Genomic DNA, 20738 nt, shown 5'->3' with positions numbered 1-20738 from the left:
TAAAAAAAAAACACTTTGGCGGTGAAAGGGTCACTTTCTAATGTTTATGGTACTAAAAAACTGCAGAAACTGATGCTTTTAGTGTGGTATTAGTATTTCATGAACAGGTGGGTTGCCGAAAAAATCAGTCTTCCATAGCTCGTTAAAGCGAGGAGTAATTTAAACAAATACAGTAATCATAATGTCTCAATTCTTTATTAAAATATATTTAAAGTAAAGACACATCGCTACCTACTTTTTACACATGTGTTGTTGTCCTCCAGGAAGAAAAAGTCATCAGGGCATACACATCTACCTTTTATGCATTTTGCATTTGGTGTTAAGCATTGGATTTCATTAGAAACGTTGTTATCACAGGAACCGTTATATTCCACATCTGAAATGTTTATAAATATTTGTTTTGCATGGAACTTATGTAATAATAGAATTAAAATTTTAAATTGTGAACATTCAATGTACCTTATTTTTATCAGATAAATTATGTACATTGTAAGTTAGTATAACTGTTATCAATATCTTCTTTGGTAACGACTTTTGCATCTTAAAACAATGTTTACAAAAGAACTATTTAGTTATATTGTTTGAAATGAATATAAAAGTGCATAGCTTAAGTGAACTGGTTCAAGATAATTAATTCAATTTACTTTCACGAAGAAACTTGAATGGTTATTATTTTGAAATTGACAACCTTTGTTTCTTAAGGTATCGTCCTATCTCAATTAATGCTCAATGTTTGTTGTCATATATGTGAATAATTATAAACGTTTCAAATTAGGAAATTATAATAAACGTGTCAACGATTGGCTAATTAATAATTTCCATATTTCTGTAATTCAATAATTTACAAACTATTCCTTACATAATCAAGAAAACAACATTCTTTCATAAAAAATATAAAATACTATATAAAACAGATGCATTGAATCCATTCCGGGTGTTGTCTTCAAAATGAAAACAGTATAAAATGAGTATGCAATATATATTTATTTCATTAATCACTTTGATACTGAGAAAACATATTAAGCTTTATGACAACAAACCTGTAGTAGTCGAAGTAGGTGAAGTCATTGGTGTATTGGCAGACGTAAATAATATTGGTGTGGTCTGTGTAAAAGAAAACGCTTCGCATTAATTAAATGCTATCTACAACCACGGCTAGTTTATACAGTATGTGTTTAAATGAACAGTTTTAAAAAGGAACTCGTATTGTTTAATATTCAAGAGAAAAACGACAATCTGTTTATTTCATAGAATATCATGACAAGTAAATGGGAAAAAGAGCGAATAATATAATTTAGTAAAGTATAGGAGTAAGATTGACAAGATAGAGCGACGTTCACAAAACGAAGTCCCCTACATATTCAACAGAACAGGACTACACTAGTAGTGCCAAGAATCCATAAAAAGGGGGAGTTACACAAAGGATGAGACATGCAGAGGGTGAACCACCAAATCAACAACTAATGTAGGAGGAAATGTATATGAACTAAGAAATAAACAGGTAGAGGACGCGATTAAAAGCAAGGTTGATGTAAGAAATTGGAAAATGCTGGGAGGTTAAAACCAGGCTAAATATTTAACAATACACAAGGCATATATTTACAGTTTGATTAGTTGGTAATAACTTTTCTGACAGATCAGTATCAGTTAATAAAGCCACTGTCGAATCGAAGTGAAATTCAAACAACATCAATGGTTACAGAAGGTGAAATAATACAGAAACGAACATATAAATGCATGTAAAAGAAAACACTTATGCATAATTATTCAGTATCTAAATAGAAGAGAGAACAGAATTAAACCACTATTATAAAGGGTACCACAAATAAGAAGTACAATAAACAAGTAGAATTTGAGAAATACTCTATTAATTTGGAAGTCTGGTGGAGAAGTTTGCTAGAAATGAACGTATTTTGCAAAGGTTATATCTTTTCTAAATGACGACAATTAACTTTATCAAAATCAAAATCATCTCTTTTATCATGTACTTATATTATTGTTATTGATGACAAAATGCATGTCCACATATGTCAAGAGTAAAGATGTACTAAAATCTGAAGATTTGGTATTATTAATCTGAAGTGGTTTTAAATAAATTGTAGTCACCATTGATCAAAATAAGAATTATTTGAATTGAAAATAACATCAAACTAGAAGTTATATTAAAAAAATGCATCAAACATAATGACAAGTGCTTTCTCTGAATGTTCACATTCATGGAGATTGATGGACATAGGTTATGTATACATGTTGTGTAAAAAAATGACCTTGACATTTGGTAGAATATGGTGTCAAAGATGTACTCACCAAGACCAACAAAAATATCAAAACTGCTGATATCCCGGCCATTCCTTATATATCTGTAAAAGAAAATGATAATAACTTAATATCCATTTATTACAAATAGCGTTTAAATTATCAAGAGGCATATGCGTGTATAGTCAAACGAGCACTCATGATTTGGTAAAGAATAATACAGGTATTGACTACTTTCGGCAAAGATATGCATTGTATATGCATATGCAAGGTTGCCTAGGTTCTATAATTTGTAACATAAGTCGTTCGTTATTATCTTAATATCCAGTCACAGAAATGTGTGTGTGCACGTGTGCGTGTGTATGCGTACATGTATATGTGCACGTGCCAATTCACATAACATTGTTCACATACGCTATTATGAGTATCTAACTTTGTAAATGATGATGTTAGTTGGGATAATTGTTTTTAAATTACACACTAGTATAACATGAAAAGAAAGATCAGTGTATGTCAATCAAAGTACTGAAGTACAGATGGGTCGGCTATCTTCACTGCCACATAATTTTGAAAGAACGTTTCCAGTCTAATAAATAATGGATGGTTATTTCATTCTGAAATTCCTTTAGTAAATTAAAGAGAATGAATATTGGAAAATATTGTTAGGTAAGCGTGAGTATACCCTTTAAATATAGAAGTCATAAACCCATATATTTTTGATTGTAGACACATTTTAATGCATGTAGCATTAAATTACCTGGAAAAAAATCTGGAGGCAAATGTGTAATCATGGGACCTAGTGGGATCCAACAACTTTTTATTTGAAATTGTTTTTCTTACAACATAAAGAAAAACATTATGTTTTAAGAACGCACTAAAAAGCAAAATTGAAATGTTGTAGGCTCGGTTTGATTAAGCCTATTCATAAAGTGAATAGTAAACTTGTATGTAATACACAAAAACGCATTTCCTTGTTTTACCGACATTTTGCATGTGAACATTATATTCGCAGTACACATCAGAACACATTCAACGAAATACAGAATGAAAATTTTTCTTTTCTATTTAGTGTATTAATATAGCGCAGATAAATATAAACGGATAGTGAATTCAATAAAAAGTTTTCTGTAGCACAGTCAAATAATAGAAAACACGAACTGATTCACGGTTTCATCTACATAAACCACGGTGCATATCCGTTACGGTACCCTACTAAAACGGTTCCCTCTGCAAATGCACCGGTCATTCTCTGCTGAAAACAAGGCGACATACACCATATTTTTCATTCTATTGATAAAAGTAGTTATGTGGCGTAAAAAGCAAGTATACGACGGGACACTAGACTGTTTTAACTGTGTCTTTCTTAAGTCTTTGTTCTTTTTTCAAATACAGCAACTCCAAAATAAGCTACACAATATTGCGATATTTTGCTACGCCAACCGACTCAGCATTGGCTAAATGAACAAGTGATTTGATTATGTGCACGCCATATATCTTATATGATTCCATTTTTATACAATCTTCTGACAAATGGCAATAAAGAGTCAACAATGTATTCAAAACTCATTAAAACCCTCTTATCTCGGTTTTGCAGTGTACCATTCTAGCTCGGTGAGTATGCAATGTAGCTGATGTACTTTTTTCGATATATTTTACTGAATATCTTGCCATATAGAAACATTTCTTCTACAAGCATATTGCACTTTTAGTGCTTATTTGTTATATTTACTTTGTCATTATATATTTGTGAGTAAAGCAGTAAATTATGCACAAATGGCACGTTTCATGACGTTTTCCCAATTTTCTTTCATAACATAAAAGCTCAGCAATAATTGATTTTCACATTCAAACTAGACAAGTTTTTACCATTTAACGTTTTGGTTTTGTTTTCATTTTACTATTTTGAAGCGTGCTGCTTTAAGGTATCTCAGAGTAAAACATTAATCTTATTTTCATTTGCTGGAAAAAGTTGGCAAATTACTATTTCGATAAGATATTTTTATTCGTTTCAGTCGATAACGGAAGGGTTATGCGTTTTTATCATCGATTGATACACCATGATCCCCCATTTTTCTCAATATTTGGCTTATGCCTTACATACATGTATGTGTAATAATGGATAAAAACTTTGAAGTATTTGTACCGGTAAGGCAGTTTTTCATTTTGACTACTGGATGGAAAAATTGGAAAAATATTATTTTATACAACGTATGGGTCTGTGGCATTGCTTTTTATTAAAATGCGCAACATCCCACTTTAGAAATTTATATAATCTTATCAATTTTTTCTTATAAAATCACATTGGTCATAGCTTTAGCTGTTGCGATATGTCCATTGCTGCGGCGTTGAATCATTTGACGCAAAAGCGATGAATAAAAATTGCTTTCAGTTCATTTTTTGCTGTCATCAGTTTAATATCGAGTCTTATTCATATTATACCGTTTTACTGAAAACACCTTCCACATATGTACTATTTTCTATCTTTAACATGTGCACACAGTACAACACTTTGCCATTTTAGTATAAGTTTTGTGTATTTAAACGGGGGCCACGAACTTTGCAACATTTTGGTTAATACCGGACCAATTTTGTACAACTACGTGTATTGTTATTACATGTATATAAAAGAATTGACAACAATTGGTTTCAACTGTAGATTAAGACTAGGATATCACGCAAGTACCATGTCATCATACCGTGATGTAATATAATTGTGTGTCAGTTACCTCGAGTTGAGGAATGACAACATCTAGGCCGGTTAGAACTCGTTTACAAATTTTCTACTTAAGACGTAAAAAATATTGCAACGCCTGCTATGATTGTAGCTGTCATCTTTTGGCAATGTCTATAAGGAATTTGCTCATCATCAAAGGAGTTTGAAATGCTACGATAATGCACTTAATGTCAAAATCGAAATTTATGACAACTATTCAGTCAGAAAACCAGATATATTAGATAACATAGTTCCCTAAATGTGACTAAACACCTGCATTTCACCAGGAACAGAAATCAGGAAATATTGTCGAATCTTCAAAATGTTAACCTCTTCTTACATAAATGAACAGACGAATTCATAATGCTGCAACGTAGAATCGTACATAAGAAGATGAATTCATAATGCTGCGACGTAGAATCGTACATAAAAAGCTAGATATTTAAATTACTTTTAGTGCTTATGAACAGCGATTTTCGAAAATTTGAAATATTACATATTATATTTTTATGATTTAATTCGAAAATAAAACTAGGTATCATGGGGACAGTATATCCGATTGAAGTGATTCCCACGTCTCACATATACAATATCGATCTATTCATGGGAGGTAACTGCTACGATAAGTTAATATTTTGGTCAAAATAAAGGTTATGTGCGCTTGCAAACTAGACAATACGAATATAATTGTACTCGTGTCTTTATGTTAAGCATACAAATCTGTTCAGGAAATTGATTATTGTGAACATATTTATGAAAGGTTTTTGCAATGCTTCTTTAAATTGCAGAGAAAAGAACTGTAAAATTACACGTATGGACATTGCCATTGTTGTGCATATGTAATAGCAACCGAGGGTATACAAAGGAAATCTATCCAATCTGACTAAAGATCAGATCTACTTATTTCTGTTTAGTAGATCTGATGACAACCGTATATGTTTCGCCTTCTTTATAAATAGGATTTCCAGAGAAAGCTATTTTTAGCAATGCAATCAAACCCGTTTTTACAAATAGGCATTAGAAAAAGTATCAAAATACTGTTATCCGTGGACGTTAAACAAATTGTTGATTTTTGTTAGAAAAAAATGTTTAAAGTAACATTTAACAAATTAACTTGAAATATTAGTTTCAATTTTAAATGGACAAGATTGTTTTGCCAGTTTACCTGTAGGCTATATGGACAATGCCATGTTTTTTCTCGGAATCGTGAAAATTACCTACTCGGTATTGAGATTCCCAGGATTAAAATTAGAAACCACATCGCTTTCAAAATTATGAAAGCTCGCCGATGATTGCCTGTATGAAAAAAGTCACCAGAAATGAGTTCGTGTTTGGTCACGGTCAGATCTAAAAGCGTTATTTAGAACTGATTTTAATCAGATTTGAAATCTTTCTTAAAAACATCAGTATGGTGCATGGATATTAATTTGTAAATTTTTGTTTTTATGACAAATGGCACTTGTTTTAAGTTCTAAAAAATCGCAAGGTTTTGTTGCTTTCAAATATTTGCTAGGTCAAAGGCACCCAATCATAGAAAGACAGTATTTTACGAAAATGACCTGAAATGTACGGTTTGATACGGATATGACTCTTAATGTATGTTTAACATTATAAAGTATCTATCCGTTGAAATACATGGCAACTTCTACAGTTTTGATTAAGATAAAATGATTAAAATAAAAAATAGCTTTCATATCAACTTATATCGTCAAACACTTTATTTCATCAAACACTACATTCATTACAACTATGGCATGTTTTGCTTCATAGTGATATGTCAAATGTATATAAAAACGTTAGGTAAGCAGAAAGCAGGTGATAATGTGTATTATAAAGCGTCGTTAGTCTCACTACACGTTTCTCTTGTTTCCGAGTAAAAAAATAGTATAACAAAATCATTTCCTGCCGTGATTATTTCCCACAGAATATTTTTAATGTTTTAATATATATTTACAATTAAATAATAATGTTTGTTCGTTAAGCAAGCCTTATACATTTAATGTTATAAAATCAAATGTACTTACATCTACATATTTAGCCGAGAATAATTGTAAAGATAAACGTATTCGTCTATACTCGCGTCTTTAGATGTCAGTATTATCACTTTTATACTGTTCGCAACTTTTAAAACTTTTGCAGGACGAAATTTGGTTCATTTAACTTATCAATTAATGAAACTTGATAAAGTGTACTTGTTTTTCTGCTAATTAAATAAATGTCACGTCCATCATTTCTGTTTAAAACTTCCTTAGTTAGTTCATGCGACTTCTACATTATCTGTAATAGATAAAACTAACTCGTTATCATTAATTTGATATGATCATTTCTTGTTGTACCAAGTGTTTAAATATTGTTTTGAAATAAAAAAAAAAAATCCCAAATAATTTTCGAACGTTATCATCTCTAAATATTTCTTTAAAAATCAATACAACTTTTGACTGTCTTCCTTTGAAATATATGATATGCTTTAGAGTGGATGAAATGTAAGATTATAGGGTAAATACACAATCGTTTTACTTAAATACCTGCAAATTAAAGCAAAAGACCGCAGAAATTGAATACTCTGAGAGATTCTGCTGATGCATATATACGAACAATGGTGCATGCGTACTATTCTTGCAAATATATGCGTCTGATTTAGTAATTCTGCGTTTGTTATTTGTTTTTTGCATATTAAACAGACCGGTTAAGTTTTGCTTTAAAAGCGCGACTGTGATAAATAAGACCGTGATTGCAGTCAACGATGTTTCAAGTCGCCCATGGTTACACATATTTAAATAGTGCAACAGTTGTAATTTCTCGCGTGTTTTTATTCGTTAATTTTTTCTCCGTTTATGACCAGTGTGGGCATTTTTACAAGAATAATTTTTAATTATGAATATGGAATATCTTATATATAAAACTGGTGTTATGCAAGCGTGAATCGCAACGTCAAAAATATTTTTTTTTAAAAAACAACGTTCCAAAATCTTTGCCTATGTAGGTTTAAAATCTTAACGACCTTGATGATTTAAATGAATATCTAACTTCAGTTATCAAATATGTATTAATAGAGGATAGTTTGTTTGTTTTAAGTACATACATGATATTAGTTATAAGATAATCATCAGATATTATCGCTACAAATGCATATCTATTACACATACTTACAAATGAAGGCCTTATTTTAATTTGGTTTATAGAAAACTAATCACATGTACACAATGAATGATTTACTTGCAGATGATATGAATTATATTTCAGCACAGTTCAAGTATATTTTAAATTTTAAACGAATTACATGTTTCTTTTCACACCTTTATATAGATGATAAAGCAGTGTTACCTTAGATTTGGTGGCTGATTTGTGCCATTCTTGTTTTCGCCCGCGACCACGCAATGAATTAATAAGTTAGAATGGCGGGAGCGAAGCGAAAACACGCTTATCATCGGGGGTGCAGGGCGAAGTTTAATAAATAAAACTTCACCCCGCGGGGCGCAGAGCGAGATTTGAGAAATGAAACGGCGGAGCGAAAACACGCTAATTTGCTTCATTTGAGAAGAATGCCGGGGCCTCAACTGTACATGTAACTCAGGCTGATTTTGTTTTATTAAAATAAAACTTCGCCATTAAATTCCTTTAATCTCGCTCCGTGCCCCGCGGGGAAACGTATTATTTTTTCAAATCGCGCTGGAAATTGAGATGATTTTATATTTGTGACTTCAACCGTTTTGTTTTGGCATAGGATTTGAACCAAAAAGTCAGTCTGAAATACATGTACAATTGAGGCCACGGTATTCTTCTCAAATGAATATTCGTCAAATGTGGGTGTGTTAAATTAAGTGAGAGATTGGTTTTGTCCAAAATATTATGTTAGTCTGCTTGCATTCACACTTTAGGTTGACTATAAAATGGACATACGTAAAACAAATTGAACTCAAGGTAACGATATTGTTGATTAGTTTTTTATTGTAAAAATCCTGCTAGAAAAGTTACTTTTAAACCAAATTTTAGCAACAAATGTTCAAACAAACCAAAGGAAATTAAACCATTCGACCTTCGAGTAAAACTTGAAATAAACCCAAAATGGCTCTATTGATAATGGGTTGATTGCAATTAAAATGAACATAATCTGTGTTGTGATTTAACATGTACTTGCATGCCTAATATAAACAGATTTATTAAAATCCTACAAGTAGAAAAAATCAAACAAACAGAACCCATAAAGAACGTAAAAAAAACACTATTGAAAATGTTGCAGGCTCAGTTTGATTGAGCCTGTTCATGGATGGAACTTGAAAGTGCAAGTAACAGTTCTTAACCCCTAGCACTCGAGAACAATTCTGCGTATGACGTGAGAGGAATAAAGAATCCCTTAAGATTTTCCAAAAGGTAAAATTGAAACGAAACGAGAAAAAATGGGCGTAGCCATACAAAGTAAAAATAAAAATGCAGGCAACATATCCTAAAACAATATTAAAGTGAGGAATTCTGGAACTAACCAATTTCAAAGAAAAGGGAAAGAACTAAAAGTACAAAACACAAAAAAAGAAGTCCTGCTGAACTATCTCTATGATCTTGCAATTGAAGTGTTAACGAACGATTGTTAAAGTAACCAGTTTCTATATATATTCTAAGGTACAAATGGACATAACTCCTCTTGACATTGCTTTCTATATAACGTCCAATAATGTCCCTTGACAGTTTTTCCGTTTCATTTTTTTTGCACGACAACACCAAAGCGATCATAACATCTTTAAAACAGACGAGTTTATAAAATGGACTTGGGTGTATTGCCGCAAGTGATGACCCGTATAACCCTACTATTAGTAGCTTCGTGAAGGATATAAGCAACATTTTTACATTGAAACCAAAGTAAATTGTGTTTATTGCATCTGTTTGAATAAAAATGAATAACACAATAATGATATCGTATTTTTTAATAGAATTAACGCATATGGCGACTATTCAATGCTTCTAAAATACAATGAATTTAAAAATAGAATGATTAATTGATACTGTTTAGAATTGTTTGTATATACAAAAGCTAAACAGAAAACAATACAAATGGTGTACATGTATTACAAAGGCTGGCAACGATTGGCATAGACGAAATGATAGAACATTACATAGATCAATGAATTTATCAATGACAATAAATGACATAATCAGATTTATATAACCAGGACTGACATTTAAAACCTGAAATTGTAAAGTCTCAAACATTTTCATGGCAGCTTTGAAAATAAACAATTGGACAAAAATAAGAAATTGCGTTGTATGTATAAATAATGCTAATGTTTTGTTGTTTTTGTTTTTTACGGAAATTTCGCTCCTTTTAAAGATCCTATGTCTGTCAAATCCAATAAGATATCTACATATATTTTTAGACAAAAATAATTGTTTGTTCATTATCACCAGTTGATCTCTATTACATAAGAGGATATGTAATATTGGTAGTATTGAATGTGGATAAAAACAACATTTATACTTCAAATTAGTAATCAATGTAGACTTGTGATTATACCTGTTTAAATAGTAAAAACACAATATTGCTGTCGTCGTTAAAAATATGGCGACTGTACAACGCTTCTAAAATACAACGACCTTTACAAAAGAAAGATTTCCTTTTACTGTTTACAATTTATTAGATATACATAATAAGTTAAACACATAATATTTTCAGATGAAGACGGTGACATTTTAAAAATGTTCAAATGCACCTTAAGGTTAGTCATTAATGGTATACGGGGTTTTAGGTATAAAAATGTTGGACATTTGGGGACATATAAGAATCTTTTGTTTTATTTTACATATGACATTACATTCGGTTTAAACAATTAATATATTTTTTTCAATTAATTATCAACGTAGATTTACGATTTTGCACAGATAAATCTACAATTGAAAAGAATATATTAAATATATATCAAAAATGTTCAATACATGGGGTCTGTCTGTCATAATAGAGGAAAATATTTGTAAATTAGCTAAGCATCACTGCATAGCTGGTTGTTGGTGAAACAATAAATATACAATATCATTTTTGAGAAAACTGTAAAAAAACTAAAACTTTCAATAATTTTAATTAATACCCACACAAACAGCGTTTGTCCTGAAACAAGAGCCACACGTAGGTTCAAACCTTAGTTTTTCTCAAAATCAGAGCAAAATTTTACCATTCAAGCTCATGGTTAAGTAATAGTCAAGTTATGTTTAGTTTGACCTACTTGAAGTTATTAAAAAACGTTGTTATGCCGAAAAAATGAAGACAAGGCAAAAATAATGACGAAATTTATCAAAACTCAATAATTTGACCTTAAATGTCAACGTCAAACATGACTTTCTAAACACGTCGATTTGTGCTAAGTGTTGTTTTGTTCTAATATGAATAATCAGGGCTTGGAATCGAACTGGAAAAAAACATGGATAAAGCAATATGAACTGTGTCGTATCTACAACATTTCATTAAAAAATCTCGCCGCCTTCTAGTTGCAATTTCGCAATAACTTGTTTTACCAAATAGATCTGGTAGCAAAAAATTAAGCGGATAATTGTGGACGGGTTGATAAATACATTTCAGTCATTTCCATAAACAACAATACACATTTCTCGTTCAAAGATGGCGGCGTTTGTTTACAAACTGTAGGTTAAACCCAGTCCTGTAATTCCATCTCTATGGCTAATTTTAACATATTCGATAAATTTTAACATAAGGGTCAAGGTCAATTTGACCTACTTGAAGGTATTTTTTAAAAGTTTTGTTAATGGGTTTAAGAAAAAATGTTTTACTTAATATAAAACCAAAAAATGCCAGCGTGACATATAGATGACAAGTAAATGTTTCGAAGGTCTTGTAAGTAACATAAAAAAAAAGAAAAGGACAAAATAAGAACAAGTGAGTATATATGGACCAAGGTTCAAGTGCGGAATGTGATTTTCCTAACATTTATCGTTTTAAACGATTTTTGTGAAACGTTATTTTCACACCCAACATACGGACACTCGTTACAGAACGTGAGTCCAAGATTTTGATAGATAGAAACATTTTTGTGTGGGTGTTATGAAGATAATTTAGAAGCACCAAGATTATTTTCTCAGCGAAATATAACTCAGAATTAAAATTATGATGATATGTTGTTATTGACTCAAGAGGAAATTTAACGGTGATTTGCATTTGCCAGATCAACAGCAGAAAGGGGTTATCATCAAATATGTAATGTGTTGTATCATCGGCGACTTTGGGCATGAAAGTCACTTAATCGGAGTTAACAATGCAATACTCTCTGTAATGCTTTAGATATGTCTCAGTAAACAATTCTTACTTCTTTCTTTTGTCTATGATATGTAGATAGAGTGAAAGATTGACTTTAAAGTTGAGTCTGGAAAGGTCAGAACAAATTAAAATCCTCATAAAAGTGATCATTTGTATACCAGGAAGTTAATTTATGCATAATCCATTCGAAAGCTCTTGAAATATCACATGTCTTGAGGGTCGTTTTAACACACTGGGCGAACGTGTGAAGTTTCCCTTTGCGTCGGAACGTGACCATTGCTTAAACAGAAAAAGAAAAAAGTGGATAGCAAATCAAGTCAAATTTCGGATAGGGCTATGATGTCAGATGATTTAGTTCAGAGTACAGAATTTTGAATTTCTCGTTTATGCTTTGAATTTTATAATTATGGGCAATGAGATATTTAAATTTTAATGCGGATGGCGTGATGTGGTTTCTGGGAAGGTCCCGAGTTAACATGAATAATTCCAGATGTAGCAAAGCGCATTGACAACGAGGTTACTAGTTTGGAAATTTGAAACATGGATCTAGGGTATAAAAATGAATAGATCACATGAAATTTGAGGTAGGAGATAAGGAGATAATGATAGTGATAATTATTCATTATTGAAGAGCATTAATAATTTAAATTTACAAGATATTTAGTAATTGTTAATAGTTGTTTTATATTGGAAGAACCAAAACACACAAAAAAGTTTATATTCAAACACTTCTGTGGAATATGAACTAACTTATTTCCTAAAACTAGTAAAACGTGAGTAATGACTGACACTCGGAGTCGTATGTATTTGGTGCACTTAGGATAAATTACGCAAAATAGGTGAAGTAGGACCATGGTCCGAGATTGCGGTTATTGTGTAAAAAATCTTAAATATTTCAGAGCATGGGATAATATGTATTTCTAGAATAATGAAACTCAAGTGGTTGTGGTAAAAAATATTATACAGTGATGATATTTTACAGCTAATGATTTATATGTGCTACTGTATTGTAAAAGGGCTTATAACATCCCTAAAGTCAAATAATTCCATGATTCCAAGCTGCCTGGCAAAAGGCACGTCAATGTCAATTATTATTTCAAAAGTAATAAATGGCTATTTTCATATGATTGATCAATATGCCGAGAATCATAACCTTTTAAGTAATGAACAGTAAGATTATTGAAATGTCAATAATACTGAACGTAAAGAAAATGTCATTTTTCTCATAAATATAATAAATCTATCATAAAGAGATTCTGTATATCATAATAAAAATAAATATTTTGTATGTAATTTGTGACTTGATAAAGTAATTCAATTAATGTAAATAAAGAGCCACATGAACAATTCATATTTGCCATTTATTCCCATTTTTTACAATTTATGATGCGGATTCCTACAATATCGCAAAATATAGCCTTTTTCTAAATACACGAAAACAATCTAAGATAAATATTTGATATTACGTGTGTGTCTATCACAGAAAATAAATCTCTTTGGTCCTATAAATTAATGAAAATTTCAATTTTTAAATGTTAACTATAGAGAAAGCATGTTCATATAAATATTATATACATATTAAAAATCACATATCACAAGCAGTTTACATTATTGTGTTAAGTAACATAAATATGCATCCAATTCTTTTTCAAATAGTCATTGTGAAAGGTTTATAAGATTAAATTTAGGCATACAAAACCTTTCAGTAATTCTTAAAATTAGAAGTAAGCGAGCCTTAAATATTTTTCGGACAGTCCAGGTGATTTTCTACACGAAACATAAACTAAATATATATAAAAATAACACAATCAATTGCATTACATGCATTGAGAAATATCTCGATATAATTTTCATTTATAAATTTTCTAACATCCATGTACATATATGTATATATCATAAATCGTCTTTGTTCAAAATACTTATTCTCCATTTTGTTCAATAGCTATTCCAGTCAATCTTTCGCAATTTACGCATTAACGTATATGTTTTCTTCATCGGCTCCAAATCCTGTATTTACGTAAACAGCTAAAATAGAAATATAATACATTATAATACACATCAAAAGCAAAATATGTAGTTCTTAAACACCACGTTTACTCATAAGCCCCTTCCTTTTGTTCGTCCTTTGCGTACTTTGATATGAAAGTTTTGCCGAGATTTTTAAAAAGAAGATATAAACAGGGGTATATAAACATCATTCATCTCAAACAGATACGGACTTAAAGCTAACCTGTTTTAGAAAATTGGAAGTTGATAGGTCACATTTAAATGTACCGCATTTGTGTAGTTTTTATATGATATCTGGTGAGGACCAAGTTTCTGTGCAGAAAAAATGAATATGGCAGAACTTTTTAACTTGATAAAATCAGGGATGACACTACAAAGTGAATATTTGTTAAACAACATGATGATCTCATTGTACTGTAGCAGAGTTATTTTTGAATTTTGTTTTTTTTTCTCTCAAATGATACTGACTAACATAATACAGAGGGCGGGCACTTAGTGGACTGACACCATAAATGACTTTCGTGATAGTGTTAATGAGTATCAAAACTCAAGCAAGCAATATCAAATGCAGTCGAAGCAGAGCAAAAGAAATTTTATAAAGTCCTTTAAAGATAAAAGTTATGACATTACCTTCTTCTTCTTCGTCTTCTTCTTCCTCATCAGTTGTAATGAACGCTTTTAGGCACTCGTGGATGTATATGTATTGGTCCTTAAGATATAATAACATTTGACTTATTAACAAATAGTTATGTTTTGTTTAAAAAAGAGACAATAAGACTGAGATCGTTTTTTTTACTTAAGTATAGTCTAAAGCATACTCTATGTAAAAATGCTGATAAAGGAAATCACATTTCCTGTAGAAATAAAATCAAAAAGATGGGTTAAAACTGTTATAATTATATTTACGAGTATTTCGCATTAAAATGTGTATATAATGTTTATTCTTGTCATAAAATACACATTCTTAAGCCAGTATAGGCCAATTAAACGTGTGCTATTAATGCGTTCCGTCGTATAATTCAAATTATTCTTCAGTTTTCGAGACATTTTGATGTGGCTTTTTTATTGATTTATTTCTTTTAAGGGAAGGACGTCGAGACTTGTTACACTTCCTAGTAATCAAAACTATTCTTTTAAGGTGTACACTCCGCTAAACCTTGATGTTTTCTCGAACATAAAAATTTAAAAGGACAAACGGTATCCAAATACAAAAAAGGTAGAAACAAAGATGCTTCTGAGACACCACTTTGCTATGAACTTCCTTTCACACTATTTTTTATGGTAGAGTAACCTTTTGGCGACGAACTTCCCCTGATACAATCCGTTTTTATGGTCAAGGCAAATGTGCTGTTGATCTTCCACACTGTAATAAACTATACATGTATGTTTTATTATGCAACAGTTACAATAATTAGAACAATGAGTGATTAGCGGAATTACCTCTGTCTGCACCATGTTCAACCTATGATTTCTCATTTCAAGGACAAGATTAAATATATCCACCTCGTCATGATCTCTGATATGTTGTAACAAGTAATCCACTGCAATAAATGTCCCAGTACGACCTACACCAGCACTGTAACAAAAAAGTACGGCTTACATTTTAGAAGGACTGAACAAATAAATAAGAAAGAATGAATAGATAAATAAATGGGTAGTACATTCTCTATAAAATATTGTTTATTTGTTCAAAATGAATCAAACATTTTAAAATATGTTGTATCTTTTTAAGAATTTCCAATTAACGCATATGATGTTGGTGGCAAATAAATACTAAATAAATTTGCATGACGTTATGCACGTCTAAAAGTCAAATCTTTGTTCTATTCCTATCGGATTTATATTTTCTAACACAACATCTGCTTTCTTTAAGTTTTATCTAGCAGAATATACTTCTTCAAGTAAATTCTTGCGATTAGAAAAGCGCGTTCTTCGAAATTCAAACACAGGTTTATTACAACTGGCATTACGCCTAATATTTGTAAGCCTGCAATATCAAATGTATTTGGTGTTGGTTAATCAACTACTCTGGCTACCTACTTGTATGAATTCCAAACAACATAAATGTCATACATCATACACATACCACGATATATTTAAAAACCTATTTAATTAATATATTATATTTGTAGAGATGTTACTTCAGTAAGAGGACTTAAACAGTTTATGACAGCGTACAATAAGCACATTCCATAACAAATAAGTGTAGAGTATAAATAATACAATTATTTTTCTAACGTCGAATTATGAGGTGATAACTTTCATACAAAAATTAAACGTTTTACTAAGAAGAATTGTATTGTCGTTATTCAAAGTGGGCAGACAAAAACCGTTTGGATCAAGAAAGATGATTGACTGAATGCAATTATCAACATGATTAGATTTTTTGTTGGGTGCTACGTCCCACGAACCCTGTTAAAAGGTCACATGGCGACGTTCAAAGGAAGACTTCAGGTGCCCCTCCGTGCATTGTTCAGACCGGAAAATGCACCGTGTAGAACCACGGACGTTCCATGCTGTAGCTGGCTAGAATTAAATTTTAGTTAAAGAGACATGACAAAGATATTGATTAAAATGTGCTTTTTATTTTGTTTATTCAATTGTATATCAATAACATGATCATAACTTTAAATCAAAGTAAAAGAAACTATTTTATGCATCATGCTCAATAATTATATGAAAACATTCGTAACATTTCACTTTTTTACTTTTAAACCTACCTGCAATGGACAATCATTGGCCCATTCGATGATGGTTGCTGTTCCCGATTGCCATACTGTTTAACAGCTTTTACGAACTCTAGCAATAATTCCGGGGTTTCAGGACAACCCATATCTGGCCACTTCAAATAACTAAAGTGACGAACCATTTTCCGTTGCGCTTTCTTTATATGCAAGATGCGATAGAATATAAAATAACACACATTAGCAAATTGTCATCTTGTTAAATTAATTCCAAACAAACATTAAAAACATGCATCACTTTCTGTTTCAAGTTTAGTCCATGCAATCTGATATGTTTGGCCTGAAAATGACTGTTAGGGCAAGAGACTAGGTTTTAGATTTCGTGTCGGATTTACTTGCCGTCTGTTTCGTAAATATTAATTCAATCTATTACATCTAATTGCAAATGTCTTTTAAAATACAAGTACCATATCTCATAATATCCACTTTACAGCATGCACGTTTTCAAAGGTTTTAAAATTCATCTTTAAAATATGCCTTTTGACAATCCAGAAAATATTCAAGTTGAATAGTACATTACATTTTAGTACATTAAGATGTTCCACTAATCTTCAAACAATGGTATAACAATTAAATGTTATTAAACGATATTCCAACTTACCGTTTTTACTTCAAATATCTTTATATTATAGTCAGACATGTTGGAATCTGACTGAAGAGAAACAACCAAATCTCCAAAGAAAATAGGTTCTCCAAGATCTGGCCAATACTTGTCGCACTTAAACTAAAAATTTACTCTTATTATTAAAGCATACGACAATAACGACACATGCACATAGTAGACATTTTTGAAATAATTTGATATAAAAACAATGATTGAAGGATATTTCATGATTGATTGATAAAAGAAGCTTTGATACCCTTTGTTTATGACATTTCATGCTTTTCTGAATGCAGTATTTAATTAATTCTAAATTCAGCGACCCCTGGGTCACTTATCTGATTCTCTCCCTATAATACTTTATTATGATGAACTGTCACTTCAAAGTTTTATTTTTGAAATATAAATAAACATACCCGTCCCTTTTCCATTAGTTTTGTCAACATGACGATAGTATCGACATTTTGCTCCCAAACCATTCTCCAGAAGTCATCAAAAGTAGCTTGCATAGGACCCTGTGTAGCAATATATTCTCTGCGAGACGAATAACCCTTTACATAAAACATTAAAAATATGAATTAGATTACATTCTTCAAAGATACACGGAGCCCAAAAAATGACATTTGTTTTCTTCCAAAGAAAAGGTAAAAACGTGTTTTTTAATGTATTACTGGATGACATTCACTGTGATTGTACCGATACCAAGAACGCAAAAGAAACAAAAGATGTCGCGGCTATATGACTAATCAGTAACATTTTGAAAACCGTTACATGACACCAAACAAATTATTTTCTGATATTAGGTGGATATAGTCTTTGACAGGAGTTAAATACATACAGGGATATAGTTAGCATTGATGTAGTCAGACCCTTCTATATCATCGGACGGTCGAAGTTTAACCCGAGAATGATCAACTGAAATATCAATATACAGATGTTACACCAAAGACAAACGGCATAGAGTGGCAGTAAATAAAAAAACCACATAAAATATACAATTATACATTTTAAGATTAATTCGATGTATTTCAAAACCATTTGGCAGAAACTGACATTTGGATTTTTTTAAGAATTGTGTTTCCTTAACCTTGTACAACTCTGCAGTGTTCTTTAAGTCTATCTTATATACAGTTTTAATTTATTTAAAGAACGAACTTAAAATATACTTAATACAAAAGCATATGGATGCAATTTCAATACAAACATGGTAGAATATTTGTGTATCTGTTTTTCGGTCGACAACACTGTTGTTCTGCTGCCGTCATTAGATGACTGGGACTCTTCTCCTTCAGTACCTACAAAATAGTTTTCTAATATTATTGATAACTTAAATTTGAAAATAATGAAAGCTACATATAGATACAATTCTTATTCTATGTCTATGTTACCATGACCTTAGCACGTGCTTACTTCAGCTTTCAGAAGGCAGATTTTCTTCACAAATTTTGTATTCATTACTTATAATTTGGTTCTAATCTGCTTGCTTTCATGTAAAACGATGATTATTAAAAAAAGGTTCACATTCTCTTTGGTCTTGGGTATTTATAACGTTTATTTCAAAGAACAAAAATAGTATTAGTAGCGCTCTCTTATATAGCTTTTTCTACCTTGTAAGCATCAACAAAAAGCAAATCAGAATCTCTGTGAAATCTTTCAACAGCATCTGAAAAGTCACTCAGCTTAACGGGTCCTTGTCTGAAAAAAAGATAATACTCGTGATAGATATGAGATACAAGACATAGTACCGCAGAATATTCTTCTAAGAGAATAAAGAAACGCTAGCATGTATGATAACAGAATTGAAAAAATTAAGAGAATTGATAAAGCTAATTCAAACATGCAATTTGGGGTTAACTTGAATTGATCTAAAGAAATTACCAAAATAACAAAATAATTTAATTTCATAACTAACGAAAATGCAAATTTAGATGACTTATATACTGATAAAGAATTAGTTTTGTTTACAAAATTATGTAAAATGGAGATATGAATGAGTGTAAAGTGATATGTGTTTCATGCATATGCAATAGTGCTGAGATGATTGAGATGTTTGGCAGCTGTGCTGTAACTGTTGGGACAAAATACATCAAAGAATATAATGGCCGGAAGAAAACCAGGAAATGCTACAAAATAAACATTTTATCGTACATTCGCTACTCAATGTGCAAGGGAAAGACTTTTATACGAGAAAGTCACCATTTTGTCATATGTTTTCTATTTCGTCTGGCCCACATCGGGGCAAAAATATGAAAGCACGAAAATACAACATTTTGTAAGCGAGGCACATGGCCAATACACAAAACATACGACAATCGCACCACTTTGTCGTATCCTCGTGTCGTCGCCTGTCCTTTTTTGTGGTTTTGGTTGTCGCCTCGCGGAGCAAAAGTACGACAAATCCATGTCTTTGTCGTACTTTCGTGGTTTTACTCGGCGCCCCGTGGAGCGAAAGTATGACAACTGCATGTTTTTATCGTATTTTCGATTTTTTCCTTGGCTCCCCGCGGATTAAAAATAAAATACGACAAATTAATCTCACTTATTTGCCGCCCCGGGGAGCAAAAATAAGACATGTCACAAATCATAGTAGTGAAAGATGGTCATAAGATAAGGGTGTCTATCTCTTAGATGCTGGCCTGATTAAGGTCACGACAATAGTTTTGTTTGCAGCAGCAGTATTGATTGTCAAGGTTCTTGGCGTGAGTAGTAAGTTTAAAGCTTTTAAACTAGATGTGTCTTTAGACAGTTATATTTATATCTTCAACGTTTTCGTTTTATTTTTAAATTCTAAAACGACACTTTAAACTAATGAATTTTACAAAAACTGTTGTGACACAAACAACAATATACACTCTTAACAATTTCAAATTAGTTTGTTATATACTGTTACATACTGTTATGTCAACATAATTTGAGTCCACATCTCATGTGCATTGAAATTAAAATTTCAACGAAATTTAAACAGAACTTAGAGCTGTATGAAATTTAAATTATTATTGTTATTATAATTATTTCATTACTTTTTAAAAGAAACCTTCATTTTTAAATTAAGAATATCTTAGGAAGCTAAACATGGTTACCATGAAAACATATTTATTTTAGCAAATACTATAGGAGGCGCAAACAGTCAGGATGAAGGTGTATGTGGTGCAATAAATATAG

The 20738-nt window shown here is 31.2% G+C and overlaps 1 protein-coding gene and 1 long non-coding RNA gene across 3 annotated transcripts in view; both read right to left on the bottom strand.

Moving 5' to 3' along the window:
- Nucleotides 1–198: 198 nt before the first annotated feature.
- On the bottom strand, nt 199–7222 carry LOC132757087 (uncharacterized). The gene is made up of 4 exons (XR_009629409.1): nt 6994–7222; nt 2308–2360; nt 1041–1104; nt 199–376 (listed from the first exon to the last, which is right to left on the bottom strand). It is a non-coding gene; the product is annotated as an uncharacterized LOC132757087 (long non-coding RNA).
- Nucleotides 7223–9873: 2651 nt separating this feature from the next.
- LOC132757084 (receptor-type tyrosine-protein phosphatase S-like) overlaps nt 9874–20738 on the bottom strand; it is a gene marked incomplete at its 5' end in the record, with an annotated part of 102755 nt that continues 91890 nt past the window's right edge. The window contains 2 exon segments of one of the 2 annotated variants that reach the window (XM_060748268.1): nt 9874–14249; nt 14862–14940. In XM_060748268.1, the coding sequence (XP_060604251.1) occupies nt 14191–14249; nt 14862–14940 (138 nt within the window). 2 annotated transcript variants of the gene reach the window in all.

This window comes from Ruditapes philippinarum, unplaced genomic scaffold (genome assembly GCF_026571515.1).
Source record: "Ruditapes philippinarum isolate M1 unplaced genomic scaffold, ASM2657151v2 ctg7568_1_1_1_1, whole genome shotgun sequence".
Classification (NCBI taxonomy): domain Eukaryota; kingdom Metazoa; phylum Mollusca; class Bivalvia; order Venerida; family Veneridae; genus Ruditapes; species Ruditapes philippinarum.
Note: the sequence above shows the minus strand (reverse complement) of the source record. Positions and strands in the feature narration are given on the sequence as shown.